The sequence below is a fragment of the Ictalurus punctatus genome, chromosome 27 (assembly GCF_001660625.3).
Source record: "Ictalurus punctatus breed USDA103 chromosome 27, Coco_2.0, whole genome shotgun sequence".
NCBI classification, from domain to species: Eukaryota; Metazoa; Chordata; class Actinopteri; order Siluriformes; family Ictaluridae; genus Ictalurus; species Ictalurus punctatus.
Window position 1 is genome coordinate 13,802,971 of NC_030442.2, and position 14,992 is coordinate 13,817,962.

At 39.7% G+C, this 14,992-nt stretch overlaps 1 protein-coding gene across 2 annotated transcripts in view; it reads left to right on the forward strand.

The window, feature by feature from the left end:
• slc9a5 (solute carrier family 9 member A5) overlaps positions 1-13,104 on the forward strand; it is a 41,341-nt gene extending 28,237 nt beyond the window's left edge. For both annotated transcript variants that reach the window (XM_017458360.3, XM_053676743.1), the window contains exons 8-16: positions 145-234; positions 1,152-1,222; positions 2,696-2,822; positions 5,856-5,947; positions 6,090-6,216; positions 7,450-7,599; positions 9,503-9,575; positions 10,137-10,268; positions 10,585-13,104. In XM_017458360.3, coding sequence (XP_017313849.1) covers positions 145-234; positions 1,152-1,222; positions 2,696-2,822; positions 5,856-5,947; positions 6,090-6,216; positions 7,450-7,599; positions 9,503-9,575; positions 10,137-10,268; positions 10,585-11,096 — 1,374 coding nt within the window. In that variant the 3' untranslated portion in view covers positions 11,097-13,104. The remainder of the gene's footprint in view (positions 1-144; positions 235-1,151; positions 1,223-2,695; positions 2,823-5,855; positions 5,948-6,089; positions 6,217-7,449; positions 7,600-9,502; positions 9,576-10,136; positions 10,269-10,584) is intronic.
• Positions 13,105-14,992: the final 1,888 nt, after the last annotated feature.

Genomic DNA, 14,992 nt, shown 5'->3' on the forward strand with positions numbered 1-14,992 from the left:
AACAGTTTACTAAGAATTGTTTACCATGTTTCAATGAAATTACCAGAGTGTGAGCAGGTATAATTGAAGTAAGAATAAATATTGAGTGAAGCTAAATCTTATTCCAGATGTTTCTCCTGTTGCTGTTTCCCCTACATCACACAGGGTCTGACTATCAAGCCTCTGGTTAAATGGCTCAAGGTTCCTCGCAGCACTAACAGAAAACCTACCATTAATGAAGAGATCCATGAGCGTGTAAGTCAGTGCATGTTAGACTGCTGTCTGTCTGTCTGTCTGTCTGTCTGTCTACATTTCTTTCTTTTTGTATCCCAGTAGTTTTGAGCTTGCTGTGGAAATTTGTGCCTTGTAGCAGCATTGTGGCGATACTGATCTTACTGTCTCAGAGCAATGAATTAATCATAAGAGCTTCTTTTGGCCAGTGTGCTGTGCCCCTAGCTACACACACACACATAAACACACAGGCGCATGGAGTGAGAACGAAGCTGCATCTTCTCATTCTAGTGCCGGTCTGTTTAGGAATCGGTGAGGGGGTTTCAGCACCCCATCGTCCTCCGCACTCTGAATGTCACACAGCCCCCTGCATGCAGGCTTAGAGAAACCTGCTGCATGTAGAAACTACAACCAAATCACTGCATGACAAAAAGAGATTATTTTTATTCGAAGCAGAAACATTTTCACTCGACTAAGCTGACATGGTTGCATGTGTTGGATGGTTTTTCTCCCAGATCAGGCTCAATGTTGTCTATTTTCAACCGTTAGCCAGTTCTACCACACTGTATGACAGCTAATGCTTGGGAAAGGTCAAGAGCTTACACATACGTTCTCCTAAACACAATCTTTTCATACTGCTACATCACACGTGCTTAACAGAAGCCCACGATTGGCCAGGGTGTCTCTAACCAACAGGAAAGAGAAAATTTGATCCTTCCCACCCAGAGGGCACGACTTGTTATGCTCTCTTGGACTTACAGCCATGAATGGCTATGGCTTTCTCGGGATTTGACACTCATGTCATACTGTTTGATTGAAACCAACATGGAGTAACAATGAAACATCATGTAGATCTTCTAGGTCGGGGCAGACGCGAAAGCCATGACGAGCGCTCTAATTGCTGTGCGTTTTCTGTTTGTCGATCTTCGTCTCTCTTTCAGGCCTTTGACCATATTCTAGCTGCAGTGGAAGACATTGCTGGTCTGAATGGTTACCATCACTGGAGAGACAAGTCAGTGCTTTATGTTCCTTTTGTTTGTACAAAGACAAACCTGATGTCTCATTACATTTAGAATAGAAGTCCAGGGACAGTTTTTAAGTTGTCAATAAACAGCTTCCAAATTACGTATGATGTCTTATGATGAGTCAGAGAGAGATTGTCTGATGAGAGATTATGATGAGAGATTGTCTTCCCAAATCTGCTCTTATGTAGTTTTATCTAACGTTCTAACACGTTCTCTAACATTAACATGGAGCAATTAGAGTAAAAAGTCCTTCTGGTTCCTTACTATTTTCCAAAGGTTACATGGTTTTCATGTGTTAAAGCCTAGAGTTACGAATTCATCAAAGTTTTACAAAAATGTGCGTCTTGCGTCTTTGTTTTTGGCCCAACAATGTCCCTTAGATTTCCATTATAATCAAGTTTCAAGTGTTAAGTTTTCCACCACGGGAAAGTCCTGGGGACAATACAGTTTGCACTTTCTGGTTTCTAGGTAAATCAACAAGTTGCGTTTTTGCCTAATTCACTTCAAGAAAGAGAGAAAAAGAGTGACTGGTGATGGAACAACTGTTTGTAGCTGCTATAATGTGACTGATAACATGAACTAACTTGTTTGTTTTATCCAACATGAAATGTAAATATAAACAGATAAAAAGTTCAATGTGTTGTTCATTATTTTAACTAAAAACTGAATTGCTGGCAAATTACTGTGGTGTAAGAGGAATAAACACTTCTGCTATAGGAAAAGAACCAGCTTCAGAGTCGTAACAGTTACTCAGCTTCATCAAAACACGAGGACATTGATTAGTATCCTATAATAGCATGTCCCTATAGCAGTTTTTTGTTTGGCACTTGAAATAAAATTGCAAATACATATCAGGTATTGGCATTTTAGTCCTGGTAAATTGTTCAAAACAAAGAAGTTACGAGATACTAGATATATACTAGATACGATATCGGAGAAATAAGGGTCTAACTGAAGTGTGTGTGTGTGTATAGACCCCCTTTTTGCCTAGAATTTCCAGAAATGTATTCTTGGCATTTTCTCAACCAATTTCTTGAGGAATTCCCGTGAGATGTTTTTTAAACAGTATTAAAGGAGTTCCCACCTACGCTGGACACTTATTGGCTGCTTTTCAGAATATTTTGCTCCAAAAAAAATTTTTTTTTTTGTAAATAAAATGTTCGTTTTCTAAAAAAGAAAGAAATGAATATGTTGGCACAATTATATTTTTGTCTACAACACCGATTTCACACATTTAATCATACACCTTCAGATCAGAAGGTTTTTAAGATCATGAGAAACATTTCTGTTGAGTGTCCATAAACTTTGGACCGGTAGTGACATATATGCATATATATATATATATTACATGAAGTTTAGACTGAAAAAACACTGATGCATTTCTTTAAAGAACACTCTAAGGATGAATAACACAAATGCTAACCGAATTTGACCTTGGAGTTTGCATTGTTATTTTGCAGATGGGAACAGTTTGATAAAAACTATCTGAGTAAACTGCTGATGCGCAAATCTGTGTACCATAAAAGCGAGCTGTGGGAGGCGTACCAGAAAATCAACATCAGAGACGCTATCAGTGTCATCGATCAGGTAAATATCATGTCAGCGTTAGTCATCAGTCAGGGATGTTGTTTATAGTACGGGTATATGTGAAACGAGATGTGTCTTTTTTGACGTGTGAAATCACAGACAGTTTTTTGGCATGTTGACTCCCAAATGCGAATTCTGCTGCATTGTGTCTCGTGACCACTAAGTGGCGCTCCACTCCAATAAATCAACATGCTGTTTGCGGTCTTCTATTCTCTCCATGTGTTCGCTCAAATCACTCACCTGTTATTCAGCATTATTTGTCTTTAACACTAATTGTGAAACACTGGATTAATAGAATGTGTGTGTGTGTGTGTGTGTGTGTGTGTGTGTGTGTGTGTGTGTGTGTGTGTGTGTGTCTCTCTCTCTCTCTCTTTCTCTCTCTCTATCTTTGTCGGGACAAAAATGAGACTGATTTTTCCGTGTCTAATTAGAGCTGACTAGAGATGTTGAGATCAGTAAAAGAAGGCTCTGAAATCTCCCAGTCTCTGTGATCTGTCTCTCAGGCTCCGGAGATGAGAGTATAATCCTCTCCTTTGTTGTCCACACTGACGCCAAAGTGTCTTTGCCACCCCTGGCTCACTGCATGAGTTTGCTACCTGAACAGGGGCACTGCAAGATACTGATCAAGGACACTGACATCAGAGAGAGAGAGAGAGAGAGAGAGAGAGAGAGAGAGAGAGAGCCTCTGGAGGGTGATATCAGTGTCAGTGCTGGTATTCAGATTTGTTATTAGTCCTCTGAGGGGAATGAGTTACTTCAGGAGACTCATTACAGGGAAGAGCAAAGCTCTGCTTCACATGGCCTGTCTCGCAAAATCACTTCCACCCGATACTGATCTTACATTTGATTTCTTTAACAATAAACTACCCCGTCTGTGTATTATTGAAAAAATGGATATTAAAACGTCTACACAGGCCTGTTAAAATGAGCAGGTTTTTGCAATGTAAAAACATGAAGTCAAGATAAATAATGTCCGATCTCTTTCCTCCTTTAACGTGATATAACGACTAACAAAATTCAAGTGAAAAACCCATAGAAACATAGGGGAAACCCTTCAGATAACATTTACTGAAAGAACCTTTTGCTTGTAATACAGACTCGTTTTGGTTATGATTTGGCAATTTTATTCCACTCTAACTTGAAAAAATGCGCCCATGGGTAACCCATTCCATAGGTTTTCAGTAGGATTTTGGGATTTCCGTGCTATTCCTGGGCCATTCCAAAACATCGATCTTCTTCATCTTCTGAAGCCGTTCCTTTGTTCACTGGATTTGGGTCGTTATCGTTGTGGAAGGTGAAATTTATCGGGCAGAGGCTTGCAGGATTCGTGCTACAATAGTTCGGTATTCTGAACTATTCATGATTGCCTGTATCTTGGCAAGAGAGCCTCAGTCCCAGCTGAAGAAAAGAAGCCCCACAGCATGATGCTGCCACCACCATGGGCATGGTGTTTTTTGGGTGACAGTCTCTCTTGTTTTTGTGCAAAACATACCTTTTAGAATTATGACCTTAAAACAAAAAGGTCTACATTAGTCTCATCAGACCGTAAGTCATTTTGCCAATTGGTGTGGGGTGATTGCATGTATGTTTTGGTAAAATTCCGGTGGGGTCGGATGTTCTTTCTCACCCTACCCCATAGCCCAGACGCGTAAAGAAGACGCGAGATTATTCCTGCAGCTCCTTTAATGATGCTGAAGGTCTCTTGGCAGACTCCCTGGTATGTTTTTATTTTGTCCTTTAGTCGAAACATTTTGGAGGGACGAGGGTTGAGTCTGAATGCAATTGGTTAATTCTGAGCACGGTTACACAACCCATTATAAAAGGGTGTGCACACTTATGTAACCAGGTTACTGTAAGTTTTTTTTTTTCTTTCTTCAAAACATTTTTATTTGTTTCAATTTTCTGGTTGCTATATCACACTAAAGGTGAAAAAAGATCTGACGTGATTTATCCTAGTTTCATTTATATATACGTAAATTTAAGTGTGTGTGTGTGTGTGTGTGTGTGTGTGTGTATATATATATATATATATATATATATATATATATATATATATATATATATATATATATGTATATATATATATGTATGTATGTATATGACAAAAACCCGCTATTTTAACAGGGGTGTGTAGACTTTTTACATTCATTCTACGTCTCCAGTGACTAACAACAATCAATTTGGTAGATCGCCAATCTGTGGACATTCTCCTAAATTCGGGCCTGCCGTTATATTCGGATAAGCTCTGCTGATTACCTGAAACAAATTGTAACCCTCTATATCATATGAAGCACCGCACTACAAGCTGTGCTAAGGAAAGCGTGAGGTGTGGATATGTGGTTTCAGTAGCCTTCAACAGAAAGTGTCATGCAGCTTGTGAGGTTGAGGGCTGTCATTTCCTGCAGCCTTGAGTTTCACAGCACTCAGCTTCCTGCCTGTAGTCGGAGGGACGGTGAAAGCCGTTTCTTTCATCGTTCTTCCTGACCACCCAGGTGACAAGGGAAAGAAAGATATAAAATAGGCTTTCTGGCGACTACAATGGTCAGGAAATCATTTCAGTATTTTTGGAAAACCACTTGATTCACTCTTGCAATGCAACAATCCTCAGATTTCATTTTTAAATATTATTTCACATGCTTTCTTGCTCATGTAAAGCTCATTCATGAATTTGCAGTGGTATTATTAGACCTTCGCCTGTTGTATATTATTTTATGTAATGTCCATTGAGTGCGGTTATTTCGTGAGTTGAGAGAAGACAGAGACACACAATGATTTAAAATGCTTTAGTCCTGTCAGGAATGATTAGCTAGTCATTTACCAGGACTGAGTGATCTGTGTGTGTGTGTGTGTGTGTGTGTAGGGCATCGATGCAGGTCTCATATTATCCATATTACTGCCATCTCAGTGATTGATCCAGTTCAGCAAGAGACTACACATAAATTTGATTTCTAAATATAAACGTTCTAACGCTGTACACACAGAATAAATGTACTTGACCAACATGTGTGATTATTATGTCACTCCCTGTGGCAGGGTGGAAACATTTTGACCTCTGCTAGACTCTCGCTCCCCTCTATGGCCAGTAGAACGTCCTTTCCGGAGGTGACCAACGTTACCAACTACCTGTGAGTGCGAGCTATAAGCTGACACGCGCTTATACAGTATGCTGTGCTGTAGCTGTGTGGAACGGGATAGTAATAATATTATTAGTAAAAAAAACAAAAAAAAAACAGCAAAAATATTATTGCGTATCGTGTGTGTTTACAGGAGAGAGAATGGTAGTGGGGTATGTCTGGATCTTCAGGTGATTGACACAAACCCTGGCGCAAAGGTTGAGGAGGAAACAGAAACACATCACGTACTGGCTGGGAATCTGTACAAACCAAGAAGACGGGTACACACACACACACACACACACACACACACACACACTAATCCTCTTTATTAGGAAACAGCTCCTTCAATATACAGTCCCCTCCAAAACTATTGGAACAACAAGGCCAATTCATTTGTTTGTGCTATACGCCAAAGAGAGCCATTATTTCTCCACACTTTAGCCTTTCCATCACTTTGGTCGAGGTTCATTTTGTTTCCAGAACATTTGTGGGTCATCTCTGTATTTCTTTGCGAATTCCAATCTGGCTTTTCAATTCTTACTGCTAATAAGTGGTTTGCAGCTTGTGGTATGGCCTCTATATTTCTGCACTCAGTCTTCTTCGAACGCTGGACAGTGATTCCTTCACCCCTGCTCTGCGGAGGTCGTTGGTGTTATCACTGATTGTTGTTTTTCTTCACAGCTCTCACAATGTTTCTGTCATCAGAATTGTTGCTCAATACACCAGTGGTTTCTTTCCAAATTGTTGTATTTGCTACGCACAGTGCCTCTGATTGATTGTCCCTCTTTTCTCGTACTTTTCTCCCATAGACAGCTCTCTGATCTTCATGTTGATTTATCCTTTTTAACAACAAATGCAGTCTTCACAGGTGAAACCGAAGTCTAAAACCAAGAACAGATGTTCAGAGCTATTTATCGTTTAAACAATCAAGCTAACACAGGACACACCTGGGTAACAAGAAACACCTGTCAGTCCCGTGTTCCATTATCTACGCACAAATACGAGGAAATAAAAGCTGAAATTCTTGCTCATGTGCATCTTTTGATCTCAAAACCCCTACACAAACCCTCAAACCCTCAAAACAAATGAATTGGCCTTGCTGTTCCAATAGCTTCGGAGGGGAACGTGTAGCACTTCTTTTTTGAAACTTATGCTTAGGTTATGACATTATGGTATTTTAGTACATATGTAGTGCATGTTCATGTCCAATAGTTTGAGATTTAGCCACAGCACTTTGCATTGCTCATCAACTAACACAAGAGTGAAACGTTTTAGAAGTAGGAGTTAAGCAACTAAAAGACATGGGCTATTGAATCTTCAAATATGCCACTTTTGCCTTCGGATACATAAATATTATCAGCCTATATAAATAAAACATTGATATCCATCAAGGTGTTTTTCAAGTCTCATTGAACTAAAACCTTTCATTTCATTCTGTTGGCTGCAATATTGGATGTATACAAATGCTGCACTCAGTACCAATTACAACCCTTCTCTCTTTCCTCCTGCAGTACCAGTCTCACTACAGTCGCCACTTCATAACGGCGGGCGATCAGGAGAGACAGGACCGGGAGGTGTTCCAGAGAAACATGCGCAGCCGCCTGGAGTCCTTCAAATCCACCCAGTACAAACGACACAAGAAAGACCGCAGCCAGAAAAAGGCAAGAGCTCAGTATCGCTTCAGCCATCTGCTTCTGCTCTTACTGTGCAGGGTCAAAAGCAAAAGCAGGGCTGATGCTCTTCAGTCACGCCTGGCACAGGGCTACATGGTGTTAAAGAGGAAAAGGTGTGTGTGAGTGTGTGTATAAGAAAGGGAGTGAGCAAGAGTTTGTTCCATTTAGTGCATTTAGCAGATAATGATCTGCTGCACATGGCCCTTATTCATCAAGTTGTTTTCCAGTGAAATCCCATCGTAAAATAAGCGTACTTGCTTACTGAGATTCCACCGTTAGTTTCCGCATTCGTCAGTTTCTTCTTTTGGCATATCTTTACGATCGAACAAACATTCGGTTGGAGCGTGTGTAAATCGGAGCGTAACATTTTAAAAGGCTGAAAAATGCCAGATTTGAGGTTAAATAATCCAAAACAATGTTGTCAATAATTATAGAACATAGCCTAGAATAACTAGAGTAGTATACGTGATAACAGTAAATTTAGCTTTATACAGTAGTTAGGATTGGCACCCTGTCCAGGGTGTACCTGCCTTGTGCCCGATGCTCCCTGGGATAGGCTCCAGGTTTCCCTGTGACCCTGAAAAGGATAAAGCGGTATAGAAGATGGAGGGATGGATGGATGGACAGTAGTTAGGATCTGTGTATATATGTAACACCAGACTGAGGTTCAAGATTTGACGTTTACTCAACTTTATTTGTAAAGATATAAATCCTTATATAAAAGACTAGCTATAAATCAAATTCTCATACCATGTAAAGTTGGCATTAGCACGTTTGCCTGCCTCACACCTCTGCGGTTGGGGGTTTAAATCCCACCTCCGCCGTGTGTGCGTGGAGTTTACATGTTCTCCCCCTGCTTCGGGGGTTTCCTCCAGGTACTCTGGTTTCCAAAGACGTGCGCTGTATGCTGACTGGCATTTCCAAATTGACCATAGTGTGTGAATGTGTGTGAACGCGATTGTGCCCTGCTATGGGTTGGCACCCCGTCCATGGTGTCCCCCACCTCGAGCTCGCTGGGATAGACTCCAGGCTTCCCCACAATCCTGTGTATTATAAGCAGTTTGGAAAATGGATGGATGGACAGACTAATCACGCCTCCATATATAACTATGCATACATGCCTACATGATACCTGCGATTTAAGTTATTATGTTCAGTTATTCATTTATTACATGTTTCTTTTGAGTTTTCATTTTGTTTGCCTTTCTTATGACATTCATGACTACAGCAAAAATGACGTTTTACTTGAAGCACCCTCAGCAACCAGCACCTCAATCTTATCCTGCGTTCATTTTTGATTTACGTCTTTACTCAGATCTTGGATAAATGTCTGTTAAACATTTATTGAGTAACTGTCACAACACCTGCCCAAATTAGGCCGTGTTTTACGTGTATTAAGGTAAATTGGGGCGTGCTGTATACATATGTCATGTGCAGTAAACAAGGGACTAGTCGTTGGGAGGTGTGTCCATGCAGCTGAATCTGATTTACGATCACCGCTTGTTTTCATAAAGTGGTTTTTCATGAATCTGTCTTTTTTTTTTCTGCACAAAAGTTTCTACACAACTTTTGAATCAGGACTGTTATATATGTGGAGTAGAATAAATGAGGAAAACTAAGTGCATCTTTGTACCTAATGCATATGTAGAGAAGGATTTGAGACAACATGAAGCAAATGTCATAACACACATTTTTCTTCTTATTTTCTTTCTTATTTCCTCGGAAATATTCAAACTGACGGAAAAGCTGTCTGGAAATCAAAAATCTTTCATTTTTCCTTCGCTTTATAAATAGACTTTATATTTTCCTATGTTTTAAACATAAACGATTGAAAAATATTAATTGATAGCTTTAATAATCTGTCACTTCGAAACCTTTCATACTGTTACAGCGCAAAGGTTCAGACGCAAAGGAGCAAGAAACCAGTGAAAAGCCCAGGAGAAACGTCAGCTGGCAAGACAAAGGTGATATACATGTGCTTAATGTTTCACACCTTCAAGGATGTCAGGAGTGTGCTATGTGCAGTGTGTGTGGGGGGGGATTATCATATCATTGCTGTTTTCACTAAGTGCAAGGTTGGAAAAAGATAATGGATGAGCATGAAGGTGTAATTAAACGCCCAACACCTAAAAGCCTAAGTATATGTTATACAGGAAGTGGGCCTAGTGTGGGTACGGCTGGACAATATGATGAGATAATATTATCATTTTGCAGAGAAACAGGATGTTTTGGACAAAAGCAAGCAAAGTGCTTCTGAGGTTGTAGGTGAATCCAGCTGATGAGAATATGAGATGAATATATGTCAGGTTATAATGATAATATATAAAACGATAAATAATAATATTTAACGATAAAGAATATAATTTTGTAGATAAAATCGTCATTGGACCTTTTGTGATCGGAAATGTGGCACTACTGTTTTACTGGCATGCTGTTATCAAATGTAAATATTTTTATATTGATCCTGTTTCCTGAAATATTTCCTGAAATCTACCCGTAATTCTGGCAACTGTGTGCATCTATAGACCCTGTGGTAGTGCCACTGGAGCCTGGGGAGGAGAAGGGAGAGCATTCAGAGCCAGAGAAGGATGAGGATGTTGGGATCATCTTTGTGGCCCACAGGGGTTCAGAAACACCAAAGGCACGACCTAAATCAGGTAATGAAGGAAAAGCCAGAAATGCTAAAGGAATAACACTAGAGGTCGGACGATTGCTCATTTATCTGCAAAAATCCACACAACACAAATTTTGTCATGTTATTTAAAGTGTTTTTGATTCATTCCTACAATATACAATACATACAATGTGTATCCATATAGTGGGCTGTCAGCTATACACTTTGGCTACTACGGTTACTACAAGCGATAGCAGTAGCAGTCATTACACGAGTAGTGTAGTGGATCAATCAAAGTCAGGGATCAAATGAATTCTTTTAGTGTATGTTTATTCTTCATTTTTTTTCTCCATCCACAGACTCAACCGTTTCAGAGGTGTGTCAGAGCCCGTCTGTCGCCCCCCCGTCTCCCACGTGCGGAGAGAAAAACCTGCCATGGAAGGAAGATGTGGACGCTCTGCCTCCGTGTGTGTCCAGCGAGGCCACTAAAATCATCCCCATAGACCTGCAGCAGGCCTGGAACCAGAGCATCTCCTCATTGGAGAGCCTGGCCTCGCCTCCGGTCCTTCAAGAAGCGCAGCACCCACACGTCAACCCCCTCTCCAGACTCGCCGCACCCACGCGGCCTCCCACTTCAGCCCAGTTCTACTTCCCTGGAGGCAAAGACGAGGAGGATGAGAGCACCCTCACTCACCAGCAACAGGAAATGCAGCCTCTCATGTTATCCAGGAGGCAGCTACCCTATTCTCTCCCACCCTCTGCCGCACCACCTTCTGGAAAGAGGAGGAATCCGTGTGTATATCTGAGGAGTCTAGTAACAACGCCACCGTCAAACAGTGTGCCGCATAGCAGAAAACCAACACAGCTGTAGTTTAGGTTCTTTCTCTCTTTCTTTATATCTTTATATATCTGCTGCCTTTTTGGCCCTCCGTTAAATCATACTGCTGGCTAATATGATAGCCTCATTCTGATTTTATTTCTTCTGAATATAAATTTTACCTTGATGTTTTTAAAAAGCCAGCATTAAGGTGAAGGAAAATTACGACTCCAAAGACCGGACCTTAAGTAATAACTTGCTGACCTGCAGCACCTGTGGTCTCGGTGCCTGTACAAACAGGGCAGTTCCTCTTACGTGGACAAATCGTTCCACTTTTCGTGTTTTTCTTTTTCTTTTTTTGTGTGCTCCAAATGCATGCCAAGAAATTAGCACAGAATATATCTGTGTAGACCACATTAACGGGGGCTTTTGGGTGTGTCAATCAAACATGGCTTTCATTTACAAGCCAAACCCAAACTCGACAAAAAAAAAAAAAAAAAAAACCTCTTCGGAAAATACTTTTAAACTCCAAAAACCGAGAAAGAACGTCCGATCGCTATTGGGCCAGCTCTATTCTTCGACTCCGCCCAGTCATCCGAAAGCAAAACAAAAGCGAGAGAATAAGGGGCATTCAATCCAGCCAAACCTCACTGTTAAGAGTCCAGATTCCACTTTTTGAATGACTCTTGGCTAAAAAGAGCAGTCCGTTCTCCCCCCGATCTGCTCAGAGACCGTGAGGAACCAGTGCTCCGTGTAGACTCTGCGTTCTTATTCGCTATGGGGCACAAAGCCAGGCAGCTCGATAATGCTGTCCACACACACACACACACACACAACATATGTGAAGTGGATATACTCTATACTGCACGCTTATAGTCACCATGGCTGTAGATGCACATCATAAAAACACAGTGCGATCTCTTTAACACATGAGCAGGACAGCAATTTATAGCCAAATGGGAGATATATATGCTGTAAGTGCTGTCTGTGCTTCTAATCATAGACTAGCTGTGCTGTTTGCTGGATTGATCCACTACTTCAGTTTGCTTTTAAAAGACGTCATCATAGCACTTTCTATAAGCCTGTTTTTATGTCACATATACTGTATTTATTTGACGTTCTTCCTCTTTGGATTAACCGAAGAAGACTTCATGTGAAATTGTCGTATGCACAATGAGCAGTTTGAAGGACCAACATGGATGTACGTATGTAGAATAATAAAATTAAAAAATCAAATGTCCTGTACACCCACTCTGTATGTTTGTGTGTTTAACAATGACTGTGTCTCTTCACATGCTTCACATGCTGTTGTGTATTTTGTCTGTAATCAGGTACTGGAAATCAACTGTGTAGGAATGTCAGATAAAGTCTAATACGTCTTATATGAGCATTGTATTGTAATCAATCAGTGACAGTATAGACATAAATGCACATAAAAAAAAAGAGTTAAAAATATTTATTCATCAATATATTTACTTGAAATGGTGGCAGTTTGGACTGCCAGAGTGACCTAAGATTCACAGCACATTAAATGTCTGTGTACGAGATACTATCCCTTTATGCGTGTTGATTAAATGTAGTATTATATGCAAAGCTTATGATTTGCACCTTAAGATGAAAAGCCATGTAAAACCCAGATTTGGTCATGTTTAATCTGCTATCTCATTGTTTCTTTCTTCTTTTGTTTTTTTTTTGTGTACTCTAGTGTGTTCTGAGAATATGTTGTGCCTTTAGAAACGAGTCTGGATTGTCCTGCGTAAGGGGCCTTGATATCGGTCGTGCCTGGCAAACAGTCAAGAGCAGTTCAGTGTTGTGCTGTCTCACTTAACCTCGTCATGTTTGTCGAATAGTTTTCCTTTCCTCACTTTGGGATTTAAAAATAAAATAAAATGCACATATACGATAAGACAGGTGCGGCTGTTTTATTGCACGTCGTACGATCTGCCCATTGGGTGTTCTGTTGAAAATTAGACAAAGAGTCTCTGTGCCAAATGTTAACCCTGGGTAGTGTCCAAGAGCGAAGCTAATAAATGAAGAAAGCTTTCTTACAGTAATACAGATGTCCTGTGTGTTTATTGATTATTTACAATCAAATGTTTGTAGCTTCGCATTCACAAAGAAGCATAGCCGAAAATAGTGCTATACTGTAGATTCTATATGTGACTGTGTGTATCTTTTTCCTGACATCATTAAGTAGGACTCAGCTGGTCTGTCCTGTACTTCAGAGATCCATGAGGCCCAGTGAGGGGGACTCCAGTGAATAATGAAGTGATCGTTCCCCTTTAAACTCTCACAGTCCTTGTGGTGCAGATAGGGCTTTCCTTTACTGCACCTCAAAGACAATTCATTGTATTTATGTGCTAATGTGCCATTTTGCTTCTTTTCTAGTGCTGTAAGTCTTCGGCCAGCCACGAGATAACCGGTTAGAGGACAAATGTTAGATTTACATGCCAAATCGCTGCGGTGGGACGTCATGGTTTTCGGATAGGCCAAAGGGTGTTCAAGAGCACAGTAATTTGCAGTACGTCTGATTTGTTCCTTGCTGTAATTAAAGGCCACATGAAGTTGCTGTATTGCCTTTACAGTTACTCTGGGGTTTGTTTAAAACACAACTACAGTATAACAGCACTTCTCTGATGATTGTAATGAAGATGACCTAGATATCCTTCCAATGGACTGTGGTACCATCCAGGGTCTGATTTCTGAAATCCACCACAAGACTAACCTAAGGCCGTTACTGAAAATGATTGAATGAGCTACAGTTGTCTCTGCAGAATCTGCAAAATCTTAATAATTACAAATGTGTGTGTGTGTGTGTATATATATATATATATATATATATATATATATATATATATATATATATATATATATATACATATAAAAAGAAGGATCATAAAAATTGTTCAAATTTTTAACAGGATGATCGGTGTAAATTGTTATTTTGTTTTCTGGGAAACATGTAAATATCTTATGTAGTGTCTGAAAGACAGTACTAAATGAAAGAAGAAAAAAAAGATCTTTAAACGAAATAATGTACACCAATCATTCTGTTTGAAAGTTTACACCCCCTGGCTCTTAATGTATTGTGTTCCCTTCTTGAGCATCAGTGACTGTTTGCACCTTTTTGTAATATGTGTATGAGTCCTCAGTGTGAAAAGATGGATCTCAACATCATATATATAGTCACTGTTGGAAAGGGGTCAAATATGCAGAAGATGCTGGAAAAGCAAAGAATGTGCAGGACTTGGAGGATTTTTCTGAAGAACAGTGGGCAGTTTAACTGCTCAGGACAAACAAGGGACTCATGAACAACTATCACAAAGCTTAAAAACAGTCGTTGATCATCCTGGTAACGACACACAGTATTAAGAATCGAGCGTATGTAAACTGGTTCATTTGTGTAAATTCAGTTATTATTGTGTCTTGTGGTCTATATGTAAACATCTGTTATGTGAGATAGCTTATTAGGGGCAGTATTAAATAAATAATACTAATAATAATAAAGGCAATTGTTATAATTCCTCTTATTTATTTAAATGATTAACACACTGCAGCTTCTGCAAGGCTCATGTAAACTTATGACCTCAACTGTAGATATGATTTATTAACTCTTCATTCAGAAATGAGGTGGCAGGACTTTCAAATTTCAATGAGCCTCCATTTGCGTTCCTGATTATAAAGAGTATATGAGATAACTTTGGAAACAAAAGAATAACAACAACAACAACAACAACAACAACAACAACAAAAAACAAGACAAAAAAAATAATAATAAAAAACAATGAATAAATAAACTGTTTTGTTTTGAAATAATTTCATAAATCCCCCATACTCAGCAACCAGTTTCAATACTTAAAATGACAACAAAACATAATCCAAAATAATATGCGGGTTCGGTTTTGATTGACTGACAGCATCTCTAAACCAATCATATTTGGAATTATTAT